Raw genomic sequence first — 22884 nt, 5'->3', positions numbered from 1 at the left:
TAAAAACTTGTTTTTATTGTTTTGATAATCTGGAGTCTCTTTCGAGTGAGTTTTAGTTACTGATAGTCGATTAAGCTCTTTAAAACGCCTGGGAGCTCTTAAAGTAAGCAAAGTCAACTAAGCACGGTGTAATGCCAATAGATTATATTCATTTACTTTTAAAGTTGTTAACTACAGAAGTTTCAATTAGTAAGTCTTTGTAAAATATGTTGAAGATAGTAAGCACGATAGAACTAACACAACACATTAACATGGACTTCTTAGTTTGGATTTTGGTTTCAATGTATTTACTTCTACCTTGTGCTATTGGACTTTTAACGTATTTATGGTAACTTGTTATCTACCATTAACAAAAAATTTCTAATGTATTTTCAATATTTTTATTATTAAAGAATAATTTATATTTAAGATATTAACTCCTTTATTCTATACAATTTTTTTATTCTTAATTTTATCCTTTAAAAATTTTTAATTGTTGGGTCATTTAATAAATTATTAAAGTGTTAATTATTTTCTGTACTTTTGTTTTTCTTTATGATTTTTAATTATTTGGTCATTTAATAAAGTTAAATTTATGAAATTATATTTTACTTTTATTTATTAAAATATTATTATTTAAAAATAATATATATTTATTAACGATACAAATTGTTTATCCATATAAAAATTCTATCTTTGTTTTCTTAATCAACTTAAACTATGATAAGCATCTCTGAAAATTATTTTAAATATTACTTGATTTTTAAATTAAAATATAATTACTTCTTTTTATAACATTCCATTTAGTAGTATAAAACTAATAATATAAGACATTTCATAATAATATTCAAAGGTAGATTTTATGGAATAAAAAGTATATTAATACAGTTTTTTAAGAGTTCAGATTAAAAAATATACCATTTATACAACATCAAACCTTTAAAGGTATCCCTATACTGAATGTACAACCCTTCATAGATCTGCTACAAGCTTACAACTCTAACTACAAACTTCTCATCTCTCATAGGTGTTTCTAAACCCGTATCTTCATCTGCTCCGACCAAAATGATGATCATCGCAAAAGAAGAAAACAACACAAGAACACATAGTGCAAGAGTAAGCTAGTATACAAAAGAGTTATCCTAAGACCATTAAAATATATCAATTATAAGTCATACATAGACAAATTTCCATAATTCACATAATTGCACATAGATAGTTGACACTAAACTCAATTATCCGGATGCATGCATTTGGAATCATAATCACTAGAGACTTGCACTTGTGGTAACCTTTATTGCTTTATAGAGCCATTGTCAATGGATTTCACCGTATCACACATGAATCATTCTACTCTATTTGGTGTGAATGATCATCTAAGGCCATTATCCTCCCTTAGACTAGGACCTCCTGTTACCGTCACACATGAATCATTCTACTCTATTTGGTGTGAATGATCATTAGAGTTTCAGGATGTCACCTTACTTGAATCTATAGTCCAATGCATACACTAAAATAACACCACCATAAAATCTTCCCATGAGACCCATGGAATTACATCAAACACATACAATACTCGTGTATATATATATATATATATATATATATATATATATATGTGTGTGTGTGTGTGTGTGTGTGTGTGTGTGTGTGTGTGTGTGTGTGTGTGTGTGTGTGTGTGTATTCACAAACCCATTATCATCATAGTTTCACAACAATACTTTCACAATCAAATACATCCTTAATCATATTTTCATATTCACATATCAATAATTCCATCTCAAATTCCCAATATCAAACAATCACATATTTTCCAACAACATACCAAGTCAAGTCTCAAAAATACCACATCATTCATGCATAGCTTCACTCATCATATTTTTAAAATTAACCCAGTTAATCAAAGGTTAAAAAAAAGGAATTAAAATTTTGCAGCATTCTCGCTTAAGCTAGAAATTCTCATTGCAACGATAGGAGCTCTCGCTTAAGCGACATGGTCTCTCGCTTTAGCGCAAGGGCTCTCGCTTAAGCAATAGAGACTCTCGCTTAAGCTAAAATTCGAACAAAGAGCAAAGTGAAATTTTGGCTATTTTTGCTTGAGCTAGATTTATCTCGCTTGAGCTAGATTTATCTCGCTTGAGCGGCAGGGGCTCTTGCTTGAGCGACAAGGGCTCTCGTTTAAGCTAAAGATTCTCGCTTAAGCTAAAATAACACATTTCACCTGTTCTCAGCATGCAAAACCAGAAAACACAAACCACCATAATTTACGTGTACTCATCAATTCAACATATTAAACACAACAATTTAAGCAATTCAATCTATGAAATTATAACATGCAAGAAAAATTTTACATCCATCAAAAGAAATATCTTCCCTTACCTCAAATGTAGACCAATATTCAAACAATGAAACCCCAAAGATGATTTTAATTACCAAACCCCAAATCAACCTCGAGAAGCCTAAACGAAAGAATCACATAAAAGAATGAGACTTTGGTCAGAATTCAAGCAGAAACAAAAACCCCAAACTAGAAGAAGAAGGTTAGATTTTTACCTTACGTGGAGGAAGCAATTGTTCGGGTGGATTCGTAGAAGACTCTGCCACGAACCCAAAAATTGCCTCTGATTCAAGAAAGGATGAAGATTCATATGAGAAAGATGAAGAATGAGGTTGAGTTGAAATGGAAAAAGGAATTGGAGTGAAGAGAAAAGAGAGAGGCTTGTGTTTTTTGAAACTAAAACAATTGATATTGTATTTTTAAAAGAAGGTTAAAATATCTTTTTGGTCCCAATTTTCGTCAAATTTTTTCAAATAAGTCTTAATTTTGGTTTTGTGTTCAAGTAGGTCCCAATTTTCGTCAATTTTGTTCAATTGAGTTCTTTTTTGCTAACACCATTTAAATCATTAACGGTCATGAACAGTGACTGTCACGTGTCATTTCGTGTTTTTTTTTTAATTTTTTTAATTTTTTTTTAATTTTTTTAATTTTTTTTAAACGTACACGTGTCAACCCAGTAGTATGCCATGTGTCACTTTGTGTTTTTTTTTGAATTTTGAATTTTTTTTTTATTTTTTCAAATGTCCACGCGTCAACCTAGTAGCGTGTCACGTGTCAAAGTCAATATTCTATATTCAATTTGGTCCTATATTTGTTATTTTTGTTTAATTTAGTCCCAATTTTTGTTAACATTAACAAATTTGGTCTCTCTCCATATTGAAACCAAATTTAATTTTTATATTAAAATTCACATTTTTTATTAAATATTTTTATATAATACATTAAAATTCACATCATTATAACTTTGATATAAAAATTAAATTTGATCACATCTTTGATAGGGACCAAATTGGTTAATATTAACAAAAATTGGGACTAAATTGAACAAAAATAACAAATATAGGGACCAAATTGAATATAAAACATTGACTTTGACACGTGATACGCTACTGGGTTGGCACATGGACATTTAAAAAATAAATAAAAAATAAAAAATAAAAAAAAATCACGAAGTGATACGTGGCACGCTACTGGGTTGACCCATGTACATTTAAAAAAAATTAAAAAAAAACTTAAAAAAATTAAAAAAAAAACAAAAAAGCTGCGAAGTGACATGTGGCAATCATTGTTCATGGTCGTTAATGATTTAAACAGTGTTAGCAAAAAAGGACCCAATTGAACAAAGTTGACGAAAATTAGGACCTATTTGAACACAACCAAAATTAGGACTTATTTGAAAAAACTTGACGAAAATTGGGACCAAAAAGGTATTTTAACTTTAAAAGAATGAGTTTTTACACTTTTAGTTTATGTCCTTAAATATATTTTAGTCATAATTAAAGTTTTTATCCAATGATTTTTAATATGCTTATTATTAAAGAATAACTTATATTTAAAGCGTTAATTCTTTTTTCTATATTATTTCTTTCATTCTTATTTTTACCCTTTCATAATTTTTAATTACATGGTCATTTAACAAGTTATTAATGATTAACTTATATTTAAAGTATTTAGTCTTTCTTTTTTTTGGTTTAATTAGTCAGATGGTACCCATTTTCGTTCAGATGTGTCAGTTTGGTACCGCTTTTAAAAATGTGTCAATCTAGTTCCAACTTTTAAAAAAGTGTCTTAATAAGGTCCCTTTCAGACAAAACTTACTAAAGTTGTTAACTTAATTCATGACTTTTTACCACTAAATTTTAATATAAATATCAATACTTAATTTTGTAAGTCATTTTAAATATCAATATCGTTAACCATGTTAATAATTTTTTGCTGAAAAGGACCTAATTGAGGCATCTTTTCAAAAGTTGGGACTCAATTGACACCTTTTTGAAAATGGGTACCAAACTGACACATCTAAATGAAAGTGGGTATCTTCCGACTAATTAAACCTTTTTTTTTTCATGCTATTTCTTTCATTCTTAATTTGTAATTTGATCCTTTCATAATTTATAATTACTTTGCCCACCAATAAGATCACATGATTGTTACTTCTGTCTTTCTATTTCAAACTTGTGGATCAAGTTGTACAATTTCTCTTCAATTTCCTCGGTCAACTTACCATTGGTGAGGGAAAGAACAAGTTAACTAGCAAGTTGAAGAGGATTAGAGAGTGGAAGAACAAGTTAATCCAAGTTCAAAATGGAAACACATAATTAATACTCACGTCAGTCTCATTAACAACAATTTTTTCAATAAAAATTCAATTAAAAATCTTTAAATATATTAGTTAATGGATAAATTAAATGACACTTTAGGCCCCTTGCTTTTAAGCCATGTGAATGAATGAAAAAGTGACCATAATAAAAAGTAGAAAAAGAAGTAAATAAATAAATAAAATATAAAAATGTGTGTGTGTGCGTGTGTGTGTGACTTTCCTGCTCATCCTATTCAAAGTTTCTCCTTCCCTCTCCTCTGTGTGTGTGTGACTTTCCTTCTCATCCTCTTCAAAGTTTCTTCTTCCCTCTACTCTACTCATTTCAGAATCTAACACCGTCCGTCGGTTTTAAGAATTGAAGCAAAGGAAGGAATCGCTGCAACATGCTATAAAAAATGTTTCTATCAATTTTCCTCAGGTGAGTGAAATATGTTCTTTTAGGAAACCACTATAATCTTCCAAGGCATGAAAACTCTTGAGTTGCATATTGTTCCTTTGTGTTCTAGATGCACCCTTACTCCATGCTGGTCGTGGAATCACAAGCCAATCATCGTTAGGGATTTTGTTGTGTGTATAGGTCAGGCTTAAGTAGTGTGGTGGTGTCCAAAGAGAACATGGGTAGGCTTTTTCTTTAAGATAAAGGGACTTAATAATTTAAAATTCTTTTCTTGATATTTGAGATTGAATGAATTTGATAAGTTTTAAAAACTATTGAGTTTTGGTTGTCGAAAATAAAATTTGGGGCTTTTGTGTCTTTTGAGTGTTTGGTGTATGTGTGGGTGGGTGGAATAACAGGAGTGGATATGTTAGTGATTGGGTGATTGTGTTGAAATTATGTGAATTTTATACAGCTATGATGAAGTTTTCTGTGAATAAATATGTTGTATTTTTCATGCTTCAAGTTGAGTTTGTTGAAACTGTAGGAACAATGAATAAAAATTATGCAATTGAAATTTAAGCACATGATAGCTTAATTGATATGAGTTTTTGAGATGATGGAAGAAAATACTTTATTTATGTTCTGCTGCTATATATTTTTATGTGTTATTTTTTTAATGTATTTTCATTGGAAGTGATATATGTTTGGAGATAGGAGTGGATTGTTGAGAATGGGTGCAATATAAAATGTACGAGGATTGAGAATTTTAGGCGAGTCTTGTCTATTATCCACCACCACATCATATGCAGTCTTGCCTACAAAGTTCCTCACGTCCTTGTTCGCTCATTGGCATTTGCGAAATTTGAAAGGAACTCCCTCACCCTAGAGAAAGAAAAATTAGCCGTATCAAAAAAGAAACTAGTGAACAATACAATCCCTAAAGCAAAAAAAAATTGAATAGAAGAAATCAAAATGAAATGGAAAAGAAACCTAAATTTTTTTACTAAAGCATACCAAATTAAATTCTCGCTTCTGCAATGGTCTAAGCTTCAATAAACCAGCAGATGCAACAAGAGCATGTGTGGTTGTATGGTACAAGGTAGTGAGAGTTCCTACGAGAGTTAATCTAAGGGTTTAGAAATAACATAGGTAGGGAAAATACTAAAAAAATTAAAGGAAATAAAATTTACTAAAATTATAGTTTTTTAATTATTTAATTATAAAAATATTTAATTGAAAAGTGTTGAGGGGGAAAAGTGAAAACATGATTTGGCCAGTAGGAAGGAATATGCTTTTACTCGATGTGTAAAAAGTTTAACAATTTTCTTTTGTGTAATGTTGTGTTACGAGAAAATAGAAGGCAACATTTGCTTTGTTTTGACCACATATTATAAGGGCAACACTTAAAAAAGTTTGGTACAAATAAACAACACTTTATCATATTTGATTTTTTATAATCTTTAAGCCGCACTTATAAAAAAGTGTAGTCTTTGGCCATTTTTAAACTACAATGGTAAAACGTTGTCTTTTATATGTTTAGGCAACATCTTTTATATGTGTTGGCAAGTTCTCTATTACCTAAAGTGAAAAATGGTGTAGTGCTGAATCCATTTTTTGAACTAATTATCATTTAATATTATCATGAATTCATTGTTGTGAACAACATGAAATGATAAGCTCTTATGTTTTAATATTTTCTTTATTTCAACTTTTAAATAGTGAAATGCATATTATTTTTTATAACTAATTATCACTTGATAAAGTCTTTTTGATATACGAATAAGAAAAAAGTCAAAATGGTTATTTGTTTTACAAACATTTCATTACTTATATTAAATAAAATTTATTTACAATTTTTCCAAAAATCTCATGCATTGTATAGGTAAAGTGTAATTATAAAGCATACCATATGTGCGGTACATGGCCGGAGTACCCCAAAAGGTATACGACCTGATTGAGTACATGTCGACCCTCTAGGATGACATGTACTCGAACTACGTCAATGGACCAAGTTTAAGGACGAGTAACCTTCAAGTTTAAGGACATGGACTCTTTGACGCTTTTTAGAAGACTTTGTAGAGTATACCTCACCTCAAGAACCCCATACATATGTTGCTTTTAAGTTTTAACAAACAAATTCGTTAACAAAAAAAAAAACAAAAATAGAACAAAATTATAAAATAACTAATCATTTTTAGTATTATAAAGCCAACAAGCTTTCAATAAATATTTAATAATGAAACCTTTCACTAAAAGTCTTAATCATACATAAAACCTCAACCAAAGAAAATTGATAATTGATCCGTTCGTGATATTGAATCTCGATATTTAGACAAGTACAATAAGTTAACAAAAATTGGGTTTGGTATTGGCCTTTGTGCCTACTTAGAATAAGAAACCCTAATAATAGTATCACTACCCCCACTATCCTTAAGCATTAGAGTGGAAAACAACTACCTTTATCTTTATAAATAAACCTTTATACACATTAAAGGGAGATAGAAAAATTAAGTGTTTCTACACTAAGTCTATTTCAGATTTAGCAGGTACAATAACAAAATATGAACATTATACATAATATCTTAACTTATATAGGTTGCCCTCTTAATCATGGCTAACATTAACTTGAAATTATTGAAGTTATTAAGGGAGGTTTTGATGAATTTCTTGTGTTAAGGAAAAAAAATGTTCTTTATTATAAAATGTAAGTGTAGGATTTAACATTTAATAGATGTAAATAGAAGATAATATTAGATCAAGTATAAGTTGTTAAAAATATTAAAAGTCATGGTTGAGGCGTAAATTGCAAGTTCAAACAATAAATGCACAGAAACACATGAAACCCTAAACAATACATCAAATATACATGACAATTAGTAATGGATGCTTTTTGATTGTGTACCCCCCATTTGCGATTGCGGAGACATTGTAGTGGTGTGCACAACTAGAACTACAAAAAGCTTAGGTAAAAAATTTTGGGGTTGTGCGAACTAAGGTTTGTTTCAATGTTTCAATTTGAGGTTTAAGAACGGGGTTTATGGTACTTGAATATGTTTTCTGTTGTTTTTCTGTTAAACAAAGACGAAGTGAAGATGTGTTGGGGTGTAATTTTTTCAAATGGTGCTACGAAGATGGTGTTGATGAAGAGATGCCATTATCATTAGGCAAAGGAGGAAGATCGCTGTTCTGGAAAATTTAGTGAGGATTTGGAAGAAACAAATGCAATTGTCATTAGCTGTGATATGTTTTCTGGTTGTAATGAACATAGTAGTTTTGAGGGGTTGTAATTCCCATTAGCTAGGTTGAATGATTATGATTTTTGTACTTGTAATTTTATTCATGAATGAATGAGATTCCTTTTGGTATAATTACATGTTCTGTAAAGTTTTAAATTATGTTCCAAACTAAGAGTAATTATTTACCAAATCAAAATGAAATGAAAAAGCCAGAATTGGACAAATAAGTAGATCACGAAATACTTAATTCATAAATACAAATGTGATAAATTGCAGAGTTGCTACATTCCAAATTAAGGCTTTTAAGCCTTCCACCAAAATAGTACACATTACATAATCCAGAAATAGAAATTTGATAAACCAAAATACAATCCAGAGTTGATCTCCCAAAACATCACATTATTTCCCCCCAAAATAATTAATTAAAAAACAAAATGTTTTTTTCCACAAAATACATTCAAAAGTTTGATCTCCTAAAACAACATCCACAATCATGGACGTGGTGGCCCTCGTATTTACATTTTTGGCCTCACCTTTCTGATGTCATACGATGGTTGTGGTACTGCAGCTCTTGGTGGTGCTGCACTTGTTGGTGGTGGCATAAGTTTTGTTATTAGTGGAGTGGGTGATGCTGATGTTGCTGGTTGATTGGGTGATAGTGGTGCAATTGGTACTACTTGTGGAGTGGATGCTGCTGGTTGAATGGGTGCTAGTGGTGCAATTGGTGTTGTTGGTGGACTGGGTGCTGCAGCTCCACTTGGTGTTTGTTGAGTTGGTTGTGGTGCTGGATCTGGGTGTGTTGAAGGTTCAGTGAGGCATTCTTCACAGCCTTGCTGAGGAAGTGCTAGACAAGTATTTCTCTTATGCCTAAGTGCTCGACTTACTAAACATCTTTTTTAATGGCCACCTGGCCTCATTTGGGTGTTATCTTTCTTCAGTTCCCAAGCTTCCAACTTTCTCTTCTTCTTTGGTCTCCCTAACAACCTTCTTTTACGTGGAGGTAGGACATCAAGGAAGGCAGTTGTTTCCCATAAAAGATGACCATTGACAGGCAGTATTATGGAGTTGTAAATCTCTTCATATGTTATATGTCTGAACCAATGGGAATGTAATCTTCTGCCTTTAGATTGAGGAAGTTCATGGCAGCAATTGCATGGCAGTATGGGATCCCACTGATAAGCCATTTCCTGCAGCTGCATTCATGGCTTTCTGTATTGATGATGTACATGTCTCCAACATGTGACACATGCCTAACTTCAAACAATTTATCACCTGACCAACTACACCAGAAGTAGGACCAAATTGAAAAAAAAATTAAGAGTATGACCAAATTAAAAAATTAATCACCTAAAGTAGGACCAAATTGAAAAAACTTAAGTAATAATAGGACCATATGAATGTACCTTGGTAGCCAATACTTAGTTTTTCTTATTCTTTCGATATTCTGGTACGAATCTTAGAGCAGATTTCACCTTCGTACTTCTTGACCTTGGGTCTGTTTTTAGACCACCTCTTCATAATATATAGTCGGACTCCTCCAACATGGTGATAATCGACTTACTCCTTTGCATCAACAATAACACTATTGAAAGCTTCACTTATGTTGTTGAGCTTGTGAATTTCCTACATCTTCACCCACATCTTCAACTTCAACTTGAGCTTGTGAATTTTCTACACTTCACCCACGTCCTTAACTCCTACTTCAAGTTCTAAATTTCCAACACCTTCACCCACATCCTCAACTCCAACTTGAGCTTGTAAATTTTCTACACCTTCACCCACATCCTCAACTACAATTTCAGGTTCGAACCTTCTTAAACCTTCACCCACTTTATCTTGGAAATTTCCTACACCTTCTTAAACTATGAACAAATTGAAAAAAGTTAACTAAAACTAAGACCAAATGACTATTTAAACTTTTTTGTGTACTTCTTTTATTTATTATTAATAATTTGTTACATTGTGAAGGCAAATGATTAATGTGCTTTGAGATGTAAACTTAACTAAGATGTCAAAGTGTATAATAAAATTTAACATGAATTTATTTTAAAATAAAATATGCTTTTCAAGAAAATTTTAATAGAAAATATCACTAATTAATGTGTTTAAGCTTAATTTTAATTGTTAACGAGACAAAGACATATTGATACTCGTATTTCTAATAAAATCCCCACGATTTATATATCTTAGCATTGTACAATAAAATGTTCATTCAAATTATTTCACTTTAACAACAAATAAAGAAATATTTCATATTTAAGGCTTTTCAAATAAACAATTCTATTTTTTTGTTTACTTCTTTTTATTTTTATCATACATTCCAAACAAGGAAATTGGTTTACAAAACAAGTTAAATCCAATGTTTAATAATTTCTCATGTTATGCGAGTTTGAAATGTTATTTTTACGAAAATGGGTTTCATATAATAATAAATTTTTATTTTTATTTATAATAACTTAAGTCGTCCATATTTTAAAAATATTTGATTAGTTGATGATAATAAAATCATGTTAAATTAATTATTTTTCTTTTTTATCAATAAATATTAGTATTATTTTTTGTTAGAAAAAGGTAAAATGCACGATAAGTATTCCCTTTCATCCATTTCTTCCATGAATCTACTTTATCTCCTACTCTCTTTTTTTCGTAAATCAACTTTATCTCAGATTAATATCAAGTATTCTTCTTCTCTTTTTTTTTTTTTTCCTTTTTCTAATTGTTTGCCATATATAACTTTCCTCTTTGTGTTATTATAGAAATAATTATGAAGAAGAATATTATGGATCATTTAAAAAAATACCATTTATAATTTGTATAACAAAAATAAAAAAAATTAATCGAGTTTAAAGTGTGTAAAATTTTTTATCGAATTTTTATTGAAAAAATTTATGTTTTGAACAATTAAAATTATTATTCATAACGATTAAGAAATTAATTCTTACTGGGTAAAAGATATATAATTAATTTTAATTTTCTAAAAAACATGAAGCGATAGAAAACTAATAAAATTGACCTTAAATTTTAAAAATCACAAGTCTTTCTGTTTTAATAATAAAATTATTCAACTCCCAATAAAAAGTTTATATTAATTGTATCTTTGGGGGACCAACTAAATAAATGTAGGGTTAGATTGATGCACAAGACTTTTGAGCTTTGCCAACAACAGTATCCTAACTTTCGTTAATAATAGCAAGGTCGCATTAATTTCAATTAATTAATAGAAGTTAAATTAGGCATAATTATCTTTCAAACCATTGTACTTAGAATATTAAGTGTTTATATGTTTGGATTAATTTCATATATTTAAAAATTTCAATTCAACTTATTAAATTAGTTATGATGTTAAACTATTCCAGTTGAATTCGAATCGAACTAATTAAACTCAAGGATGATTAAATTCAATGTTGAATTTATAATTTATAAATTCAATTATTTCAGATCAAATTAATGATCTAAGTTTTCTGTTATTAATTATTATTTACAGAATTTTACAAGTTCGTATTTTTTATTTTTGTTATTTACTTTGTATAAGTGATCTATAACTAAATATATTCTCAACACAAAATATCGACTTTTCCAATCCAAATAATTTTTCATGGAGCTAAATTCATTTGAATTGTAATATATATATATATATATATATATATATATATATATATATATATATATATAAATAAATAATATCTTAGTCAGTGACAAGTTGAGTTAGAATTTTAATTTGTTCTCAACCCACACTAATCACTTTTAATCCAACACAAAATGTGTTTTTATTAAGATTTACTTTAAAAATCATTGAAAAACAAATGTGTGGATGAGTATTAATAACATCTTTTAAAATCTACTTTAAATTCTTTAACTAATGTTCTAAGTAGACTAGTTAGCCTTTGTGAAATATATATATATATATATATATATATATATATATATATATATATATATATATATATATTTAAGAAAAGAAATTCTTCATGTATATTTTTTTTTCTGTTCACAAATTTATACCTAATACCTTACTTTAAAAAACATTAATAATAAAATCCTTGTCCCTTAAGTTCATGAATCAATAATATCTTACCTTGTTTATTAAGTGGTCCAACATACAAATGAGACAAACACTTGCACCAAAAAAATGAGACAAACAATGTTCTAAAACTTCAAGTAACTCCTCTAGATTCAACCACTATGAATACTTCAAGAAAATTTGGCCATAATTAGGCACATCAGAGAAGTGTTGATCCTCTAAAAGTCTCAAACTTCAAGTAAGAGAAAGAAGGAAATGTAATTTAACAATGATAAAAACAACTTGTTATTGCAATTGTAACTTTTAATTAAACATAAAAAGTAAAAAGAAAAAAAATTACAACTTCATTCCTACACCCAAAACAATACAATAATTCTTTTTGATTCAAGGTTTCCTTCTGTACCCATTTTCATTTATACTTTAATAAATGAATAGTTGATTTTCACTGTTATGACAAATGTGTAAGTTACTTTAACAACAAAGAGTTCATGGTTTGAAAAGAACCAACTATATGTACAAGTTTTCCTGATAGAAATCAAGCATTTCAAGGAGCAGAATCCGATACAGAACTTCTCTCAGTAAAAACTAGGATAATTTACATGGAAATATCAAAGAAACCAATAACATTAGTTGTGTGTGTATATATTTATATAATATATATTAAGATTCAAGAGCAGCACAACTGAGCCTACATTCTCATTGACAAAGTAAAGCAAGCACAATAACAGTAATAACATTAATAATAATACCTCTCACCATCACCATATCACCACCTTAACAAACTATTTGCTCTGAAGAAAATGAAACTACTTGCTCTGAAACACAGGCTAAGCCTTGGAGCAATCTCACTATTTCAGTTGTGTCATCCAGATAGTACTTAGCCTTACTGGGTTTTCGGCATACGGTGCAGGCGAAAACTTCGGCCCGTGGGGCGATCGGCCCGCCCATCGAGCTGGTGATCACCTCAAACATGTCTTCATCAGACCTATCATCTCCTATGCACAGAACAAAATCAGGGTACATTCCATTTTCCTGCATGGCAGAGAGTAGCCTTTTGGCCACTAGTCCCTTGCTCACACCCTGCATCACCACATCTACTTATTAGAAAACACTTGGAATTTCTCTAAAACAGAACCACAAAGCAAAAAGTGAACCAAGACTGGATCTACATTCACTATGTTTCCTTTTATGTTACTTAACAAAAACAGGTGAAAGAAATTTAATACACTAACTAGTATCTTGATGAAGCTGCCACTGATATCAATATCCAAGAAATATATTGAATGTACCAAAACAACTCTTTCCTAGAGAATATTGTTGTACACACCTGTGGTTTAACCTCTACATTATTCTGGCCACTCTTGACTGTTACTGGTTCATTTGCAAGCACACTCTCAAGGTGATCAAGAAGTTCCTTAGCTTGGCATGATCCAAAGTCTGGATCTGCATCCTCATAGCACCAAACAAGTGCAGTCTCCTTGTCTTCAATGGTGGATCCATCAGTTGTTTCAGTATAAAGTTTCATCACAGGTTCTGCAATCTGTTTCCAACTACAGTCTGTTGCTGCAACATGTGTTTCCCACTCTTCATCTCGCCTCATTCTGAAACCATACATAATATAGAAAGCGATGTTAACTTGTAACTATACCTAAAGAAAGCACCAATGTTCAAGAGGCAACACTTACCTAAGAAAGTAACCGTGCTCAGCTGCAACTCCCAGATTCTCACAAGAAGAAAACCATTCTGAAAGCATCTTTCGGCTTCTTGCACTAACAAGGAAAACCATGTTGTTCTTATCTCTACACAAACTACTAAGGATTTCAATGGATTTACTGCTTGGACTCTTATCAATTGTGGATGATTGAGGCATCAGTGTACCATCATAGTCAAGAAGGATTGCTCTAGTTGTTGTCCTCTTGTATGCTGAAACTATGTGCTCCATTGAGAGCTTCTTGAAGTTTGGATCAAGTGCAACAACTCTAAAGCTTAATCCAAACCCAATCCCCCACCACCTTCGTCTCACATGATCACGACAAGTCCTTTCCAAATCTTGCAAGAAGCTTCTAGCCCAGTACCCAACATCATGAGTACTAACATATCTATAATGCTTCTCATGCCTAAGCTCCTTCTCTGAATCAGCCATTTCAAGAGCAGTGTCCATTGCATCGGCTACTGCATCAATGTTCCACGGGTTCACTCTGATTGCTCCACTCAAAGATGGGGAACAACCAATGAATTCAGACACAACCAGCATGCTTTTCTTCCTAGGAGAGGAAGCTAGACCCAAAACTCTATCCAACATTTCATTTCCCTGACGACTGATGATATATTCATACGGTATGAGATTCATTCCATCCCTTACTGCAGTTACTAAACAACACTCTGCAACAACATAGTAAGCAACTCTCTCATAAAACTTGAGAGGCTCCTCTATCAGAATCACAGGATCATACCCTGGTTTCCCAAATGTTTCGTTAATCCGTTTAACTGTGGCCTTTGTCTCTGCCTGCACTTCTTTCACATCCTTCCCCCGTCCCCTAGCAGGATTGGCTATCTGCACCAGCACTACCTTTCCCTGATACTCAGGGTGCTGAATGAGAAGCTGCTCCATGGCCAATAGCTTCAAACTTATTCCCTTGAAAATATCCATGTCATCCACCCCAAGCAACAATGTCCTTCCCTGATCAGAAAACTGTTTGATCAGCTCACAAACTTTGTCCTCAGTCTGAGGCATCTTCAAAACAGATTGAAGCTGACCCATGTGAATACCAACAGGAAGAATTTTGATACTAATAGTCCTACCATAGTACTCAATCCCAATATAACCTCTCTTTGATTCGTAGGTAAGGCCTAGCATCCGGCTGCAACAGGAGAGGAAATGGCGAGCATAATCAAAAGTGTGGAAGCCTATCAAATCCGAATTAAGGAGGGCTCTCAAGATCTCCTCCCTAACAGGCAATGTCTTGTATATCTCTGATGAAGGGAAAGGGCTGTGAAGGAAGAACCCCAATTTCACCCTGTTGAACCTCTTCCTCAAGAAAGTTGGCAACACCATCAGATGATAATCATGTATCCACACATAGTCATCTTCAGGGTTGATAACTTCCATGATTCTATCTGCAAAAATTTTATTAACCGACACATAAGCCTGCCACAGTGACCTGTTAAACCTGCCACCAAGTTCTGGTGACAAGGGCAACATGTAATGAAACAGTGGCCACAATTGCTGCTTGCAGAAGCCATGATAGAACTTGGAGAACTGGTCAGCCGGAAGAAAAGTTGGAACACACTTGAAGGTCTCAAGAAGTGTCTGCGAAACCTCGTCTTGTTCACTTGGATGCACCTCCTCCTTAAGACATCCAACGTAAATAACCTCTAAATCATCATCCCCTAACCCATCTTTGAGCTGAAGAAGGGCATTCTCATCCCACTCAAAACACCAACAACTCCTATTCCCATCTGGCCTCCTCTGAGCCCTTATGGGAAGCTGATTAGCCACCATGATTATCCGGTCACGGTGCGTCGCCGACGACGACGGATCAGAGCAAACACTATCCACTGGGTCGTCATCAACATCTGATATCAACCCAGCCACGGTCATAATTCTTGGAATTCTCCTGTTCATGTACCCAAATGAAGGAGCCTCTCCCGAGGCCAACTCCAATAGGTTTGAATAGGATTTTGACACCATCCTTGTATTGTATAGCCTTGTAATCGCTCACAAGCTAACTCACAGGGTCTCCAAATACACTAAATACCCACATAATCAACAAGTTCCATCCAAGGTAATCCTCAATAGCCACCAATATTCATGCCACAAACAAGGCCCAAATAACGTTTAACCGAAAAGGGTTTGCAAACCCAGATAAACCAAATGGATGAAGAACAGAAGAGTGTGGGGGTGAGCCACCAACTCAAAAAGATTTCGTTTTGAGTTCTGGGTCAACTAATACTGGTCCTGAATTGGGTGAAAGAGAAATTGCAAAGCATGAAATGGCAAGAGGTGGAGGTGGTGAATCTGTGATGAGTAACAATGAAGGGCATCAAAGGAGAGTGCAGAACTTGTCTGAAGACGAGCTTGGAGAAAGGGATCAAAACAAGGGGCAGATGAAACATGTAGTTAACTAGCAATCCAAGTGTATGTGTGTGTGAGAGAGAGAGAGAGAAGGAGAGAGAGAAAGAGAGAGAACAAAAGGAATGGAATAGATTCAGATCACATAAACAGCTACAACAAGAAACAGCAACCAAACAACCCTCCAGAGATTGATGTCATAAATGGACTGAACTTGGAAGTCAGAACCAGATGGCCTAAAAGACCAAATGAGCAAACGAAAGATAAAAACAAGGAACTCAAATGGAATTAACTAACAGTTCAAGAAAATTACCAGTTTGGCTGAGTCCTGAATTCCAATTTCACTTTCATTCGGTGAATGTAAAAAAATTTAGAATCCACATCCATAATCCACAATCCACTCCATTCAAGAAAAATAAACCTTCTCCTTGTAGAATAAAAGAAAAAGAAAATAAAAAATGATAGTAGTAGTAATAATAGTATAAATTACAAAGAAAATAAAGAGAAAAAATCTTGAATTATCTTTTGGAAGAGCTTTCTCACTGATCCACAATGGCCACCCAACCCCATGATATCTCTTTCCACTGAGCCTAGACAGCATGCAACAGTGTGATACTTTTGGAAGCTCACTTGTTTTCGTGGGTCAACCACTAAAAACAACTTCTTTTTCTCTTAAAACCCCATCAATCAAAAATGGAAACTTCCCCACCCTTCGATCATTACACAGGACTTTCAAGTAATCAAAATCAACGTTTCTCAATTCGTCGTACACCGTTTGCCCTATGTGCGGAAAGTAGCATGCAAATGTCTCATGAGTTCGTCCTTATCCTTTGTCCTTCGGCAAGTCCGTCACCGAGGATTATGTTTCGTGTGGGACCCACCTGCGAGGGTTGTCTGAAATTAGCTGCAAAGCTCGTAGGTCACGCCACGTTTCGCGTATTCATTGGGTTCTATATCTTCTGTACACGTGGCATATTCCTAACCGTTCATCTCTGCATTGAGATTCCTTGCTGTTTTGATACTAATATATGTCATCCTAATCTTATGTCCCCAACATGGGTGTGGCACTCTGATACACCGAAAATAGCGTGAGCCTTTTCTGGACCCAGTAAAAAATGGCCACGTCATATAGACTCATTGATGTTGGTGATGTGAGAAAGTGTGATTGGCTGAGTATGGTATGAGAGGATAACCTTCAAGTGGAAAAATGGAGCTTCGAATTCGGAGCCCCGGCCCAGTGCTGTGGACAGCTGGATGTCACATTGAATTACGTGCCACATCACTGGTGGACCCGGATCCAGTGCTTATCCAAGAAACATTACTTTAAAAAAATATGTATATCAATATTAAAATAAGAATCCTATTTCCTTCTTGACTTGGTGGGACTATATTATAGTAATTCTTAAAATAACTTAATTAGCTAACAGTTATCTTAGTATCATCTTCTATTTTGTTAAGATTATAAAACTAATTATAAGAAGTTAACAAAGTTTAAGAACCACAATGATAATAAATTATGCATTTCATAAATTGAAATTCGTTTAACATTTTCTATTGATGAATATTGTCATAACAAAATTTCACTTTATTATATTTTCCTTTTAAAATTTTGCTTAATTTTTAAAAAAGTATTTAAAAATAATGATATATTTATATTTGAAATAAAATAATAATGGTGTCAATGTATGTACTCATTCATAGAAGTAAATAAATTCATGCATCTCATGAAGATAATCTAATATATTGAATTTTACTAATTCTTTTAGTATTGTCTTTATCAATAATGGTAAGACTACATATTTGACATTAATTAAAATTATCATATTTTAAAGACAAATAAATAAATAAAACTAGTCCAAATTTAAGAAAAATATTTTTTTTCTATTTATAAACCGAACAGTGGAATAAATGAAAATTAAACAAGTGGAGCTAAACTTTATAAGTAGTAAGTCACTCTATTATATTAATATTTAATTATGAAACCTTTTTATCCAATATGGTAAATTGAAAATATCACAGGTGGTGTGGACAACCACACTCAATTAAAGGTTCAAAATTTATCCTAAATGACCGAGTTCATAATCTTTCATTATTATAATTAATATCATTAGTAGAGAGTTAAAAATAGATCATTTTGGTCTTACACAAAAGTCAACTTCAAAGTTATTTTCTGCAGAAGGATATTTAATTAATCCTATTTAAAAAATATTTTTCATGCTCATTTTCAAAGAAATTTTGAAATGTATGCAATTATATTCTCAATTTAAATGAAAATATTCATTATAGAAAGCCATTTGAATAAGTTACAGGCACAATTTTTCCTACCTACAATTTGTTGGAAAAATGTATGAATAAAATGGTAAGAAATCTTAAATGGCAATGATAGTAGAGAAATAGGATTTATGAGGAGAGAAGCACAGAGGATATAGAGGGACACTTGATGAATTCCTGAAACACCACGTGTCAATTATTTTTTAAATTTGAAAAGAAAATTGAAAGGAAGAGGACAAGAGGAACCGAACAGGGACAGAGCGGCAATTTCACACTTTTAAGTAGTGACGGATAAGGTTTCAAATTGTCTTCGCTGTTTCTCACTGTAAAATTATTATCATTATTTTTTATAAATAATAATGATAATAATAAATTTTTTTCTATGATGATAAGTATCACAGTGTTTTGTTTGGGTGTGGTGCCCCTACATGAGAAAGTATGCTCTCTCTAGTATCCAACTCCCTCACTATCAGAATATTTTTTTGCAGAGATAATTTTTTTTCTTTTTTTTTCTCAGTTAGGGTTATATGTTTTATAAGCAGCATGACATAATATTATTAGGTGCAAATTTCATCACAATTTAGCACCTCAATTAGTTTAGTGTTTAAGAATTATATATATATATATATATATATATATATATATATATACAATTTATTGTTTCTTCCTACTTTTTAATTGATTACTCATAAAAATAATAAAACTATACATATTTTAATTTATAATTTATAAAAGTGTGAGTACTCGTATATGTAAAATTTCACTAGTTTGAATAATATAAATTTATAATAATATTATAATTTAAATTATTAAATTTATAATTAAATTTAATTAATAATTCAAATAAAATAATATATAAAAATAATAGATATTTAATTAATTTAATTTAAAATATTAACTAATTAAATTTTATATATAAATTTAAGTGTATTTTTAATAAATATTAATAAAAATAAAGTTAATAAAAATAAAAATTGATGAAATAACTCAATGATGATATCAAAATTTATAATCCACTCTGCGTTAATTTTACCCAAAAAAAAAATGTAACACCCTATTTATTTAATAAAACTAAATAAAAGATATGTCACACAGTATAATATAAGAAGCAAAAATAAAAGAGTATAACGTCACTCCTATAGATATCTCAATTACTTAAAGGATGAACAAAAGAGGTATACCACGATGCCAGGTACAAGGTAAGGTAAGAGAGTGATAATGACTTAAACAAATTCCCAGAGAAAACAATACATGGGCCTTAGCCCCAAATGAAAAGCCCAAAAGCAGAAGTCAATCCAAAGGCTAAGCAGCAGAACCATCACCTCCCTGTTGACCACGGGTGTTCCTCGCATCTGCTCACGTCAACAAGTTAACGATCATCGCAAAAGAGAGAGAGCCACACAACAGGACACACAACAAAACAGAAGGGTAAGCTAGAGCCAAAAGTGGTTTTATCATGCAATCAGATATACTTTCGCAGTCAATTATACACACATCATCCGAGCATGTTATGACTCCTCAATTCAATACACTAAGACTCGACTCGACTCATCTGGATACATATAACCTGGTCGGATTCAACGGATGCTTGCACTTGTGGTGGATACATCTGCTCACCCCCGAGCTATGTGTTACAAGTGTTATAATGAATCAATTCCCTCACACACAAGGTTATCCCTTAATGAGTTTCAAGCCTCCTGCTACTCTCACTACATGAGTCAGTCCGCTCTAAGTGAGACTAACTGACCCCGTAGAGTGTTAGGATGCAATCCTTACCAAGTTATATAGATGGGGCACTACCATGGACACCCACTAATAGGGGCCATGAAATTACGTCCCGACCACTAAAGCACGACCCTGAAATCCCACCTAGAGATTTCCAAGGTATTACATACTGACACGGACCAAGCATACCAGACCAATCAAGAAAGAGTTATCACACATATACATATACATCACATACCAACTCTTGATAATTCACCTATTTCATTTCTTTCCCAGTGGTTCCATACCCATCCTTTTCTCTCAAACCATAGTTATGGGATCTCAGTTCATGCCACTTTAACACCAACCATCTCATTTAGTTTACATGCCAAGTTCATACCATACCCATCATTCACCGTCCATAATTATATCACTCATATATAGCAGTTCATCACATGTTTTTCATCATAACAATCACACCCAAGCAAGTACCAATCATCCAAGAATAATAAACAACCAAGCATCACACTGCCATCGCCCAACTCCTCGCTCAAGCGAGAGGCTCTCGCTTAGGCGAGCCCCATTCGCCTAGGCGAGGGCTCGAAAAGAGGAACAGTAGCCTCACGCGGGATCTCGCTTAGGAGAGACCCTTCTCGCCTGAGTGACCGCTCGCGTGAAGCAGCTTCGGCGAGCTTCTGTTGATCTCGCATAGGCGAGACATGCTCGCTTGGGCAAGAAAACCAGAGTTCACCACTATTCTCGCGTGTACAAGCATACAACAGCCCACACATGGTTCAATAATGTCGTTCACATATTCGTATTAGCACACCAAGCATGTTATAACTATAAAACAGTAGCATAAACCGAATACACACAACAAAAGGGTGAACCCTAGCTTCCCTTACCTGGAAAAGGGCTAACAAATGGGTTCTTGGGGGCGAACAGAGAAACATAGTAGCTCCTAGAGCAGTTCAGTGAGCTGGAAACATAAGAACAAAGAGACACGAAGCTACTCAGTACGAACCTAGTTGGAACTCAAAGCAACTGTGCTAAACAAGAGAGGTATGGGATGAGAGGTAACTTACGTGGAACGAAACTGGCTCAAACAAGTGCGACGGAGGCCTAAGACTGAACCCTAGCGGAGAGGGTGACGGCTGCTCAAGGAGTTAGGAAATCTGTTTTAGCAAAGTGAGAGGAAAACGTGAGGTAGGGCAAACTTAGGGTCTAGTTCCCCTTTGGGCCAGCCCTTAGACCCAACTCACATGGGGCAGTCCTTTAATATAGGGCAGAAAGAAATATGACATTTTAATGGGCCTTACAAAAAATAGGTCAAATAAAATTAATCTATTATCTATCTTATTATTTCAATTTATATATATATATATATATATATATATATATATATATATATATATATATATAAAATATTTTGACAATAATAAACATTTAGAAAAGCTAAAGTTATATTAAAATTAGATATACAGAACAAAGATTAAATTAGCCATTTAGTCTGTTGGAGAAATTATTTAAGTTTTTTTTAACGTCCTATTTAGTAAAAAAAATACTATTAAAAAAATCATATATTTTAATATAAAGAACAGTTATTAAAAAAAATGATATATAAGGCACAAACAACTCAAAGGAAAATTATGAATATAAAAAAGGAGTTCTTTTTTTAAAAAAAAAATACTAAGCTAGTGAATTTAAATTAATCAAACAATAATTAAGTTATCTCAATATAAGTGTATAAGTATTATGTAGTACAGTTAGATATGTATAAGTTATGAGAAGAAAAAATATATAAAAGATGTGTTTGACAACAAGTAATTAAAATATAGTTTTCATATTCATCTATTGGAATCTTGTTCAATATATAGAGTACAATATCCCATAATATAAGGAGAAAAGTAAAACCTAATATATCATTATAGTACATAAATATTTGATAATAATACAAGAGAATAAAATATATGATATTTCCAACAATAGAATTAAAATTAGGAGATATAAGATATCTCTAACACCCCTCTCAAGATGGACATGAAGCTTATGAAGGCCCAGCTTGAAAGTAGTAGTTTTTGGAGAGTAGCCGGATGAAAAGAATCTTGAGAACGCGAGGACCTTCAGAACGCGAGAACCTTGAGATATTGGTTTGAGAAGGCCGAGAACTTGAGAAAGCCGAGAACAAGAAAGTCGAGAACTTGAGAAAGCTGAGAACGAGAAATCTAATAACTTGAGGAAAACCGAGAACTTGAGAAAAAATGAGAACTTGAGAAAAACGAGAAACTTCAAGAAATTCGAGAACCTTAAGAAGCTGAGACGGTGAGAAAGTCAACATCGTGAGAAAACAGTCCCTTCACGAGGTTTGTGGGAGAACCAGTAGGATTCGCCATGGCAAGAAATCAATAAAAAAATGAGAAATTGTGAAAGGTATTTTTTTTCTCATCTGATACCATGTTAGATATCAGAGAAGAGAAGGTAATGACTCTGGTAGCATATTAGATATGTATAAGCTATAAGAAGGAAAAATATGCACAATAGGTGTTTGATGAAAAGCAACTAAA

The 22884-nt window shown here is 32.5% G+C and overlaps 1 protein-coding gene across 2 annotated transcripts; it reads right to left on the bottom strand.

The window, feature by feature from the left end:
* Window positions 1-12799: 12799 nt before the first annotated feature.
* LOC114173832 (alpha,alpha-trehalose-phosphate synthase [UDP-forming] 6-like) lies at window positions 12800-16951 on the bottom strand. 2 transcript variants are annotated; one of them, XM_028058471.1, is made up of 4 exons: window positions 16659-16951; window positions 13959-16581; window positions 13601-13874; window positions 12800-13353 (listed from the first exon to the last, which is right to left on the bottom strand). In XM_028058471.1, exons 2-4 carry the CDS (start codon window positions 15962-15964, stop codon window positions 13048-13050), a joined length of 2586 nt encoding a protein of 861 aa, XP_027914272.1. In that variant the 5' UTR covers window positions 15965-16581; window positions 16659-16951; the 3' UTR covers window positions 12800-13047. The 2 variants fall into 2 exon arrangements, with proteins under 2 accessions (XP_027914272.1, XP_027914271.1); XM_028058470.1 differs by having other exon boundaries at window positions 13959-16951.
* Between the last annotated feature and the right edge of the window lie 5933 nt (window positions 16952-22884).

Source organism: Vigna unguiculata, chromosome 2, assembly GCF_004118075.2.
Source record: "Vigna unguiculata cultivar IT97K-499-35 chromosome 2, ASM411807v1, whole genome shotgun sequence".
In the NCBI taxonomy this organism is placed as follows: Eukaryota; Viridiplantae; Streptophyta; class Magnoliopsida; order Fabales; family Fabaceae; genus Vigna; species Vigna unguiculata.
This window is presented reverse-complemented; position numbering and strand designations above follow the sequence as displayed.

Bases quoted from the DNA above. Each gene is read 5' to 3' on its own strand.
- LOC114173832 (XM_028058470.1), bottom strand. From the start codon at position 15,964: ATGGTGTCAAAATCCTATTCAAACCTATTGGAGTTGGCCTCGGGAGAG. The intron at 13,875-13,958 runs GTAAGTGTTGCC...GTATGGTTTCAG, and splicing joins GAGCACGGTTACTTTCTTAG to AATGAGGCGAGATGAAGAGT. The intron at 13,354-13,600 runs GTGTGTACAACA...GTGGTGATGCAG, and splicing joins ATGTAGAGGTTAAACCACAG to GGTGTGAGCAAGGGACTAGT.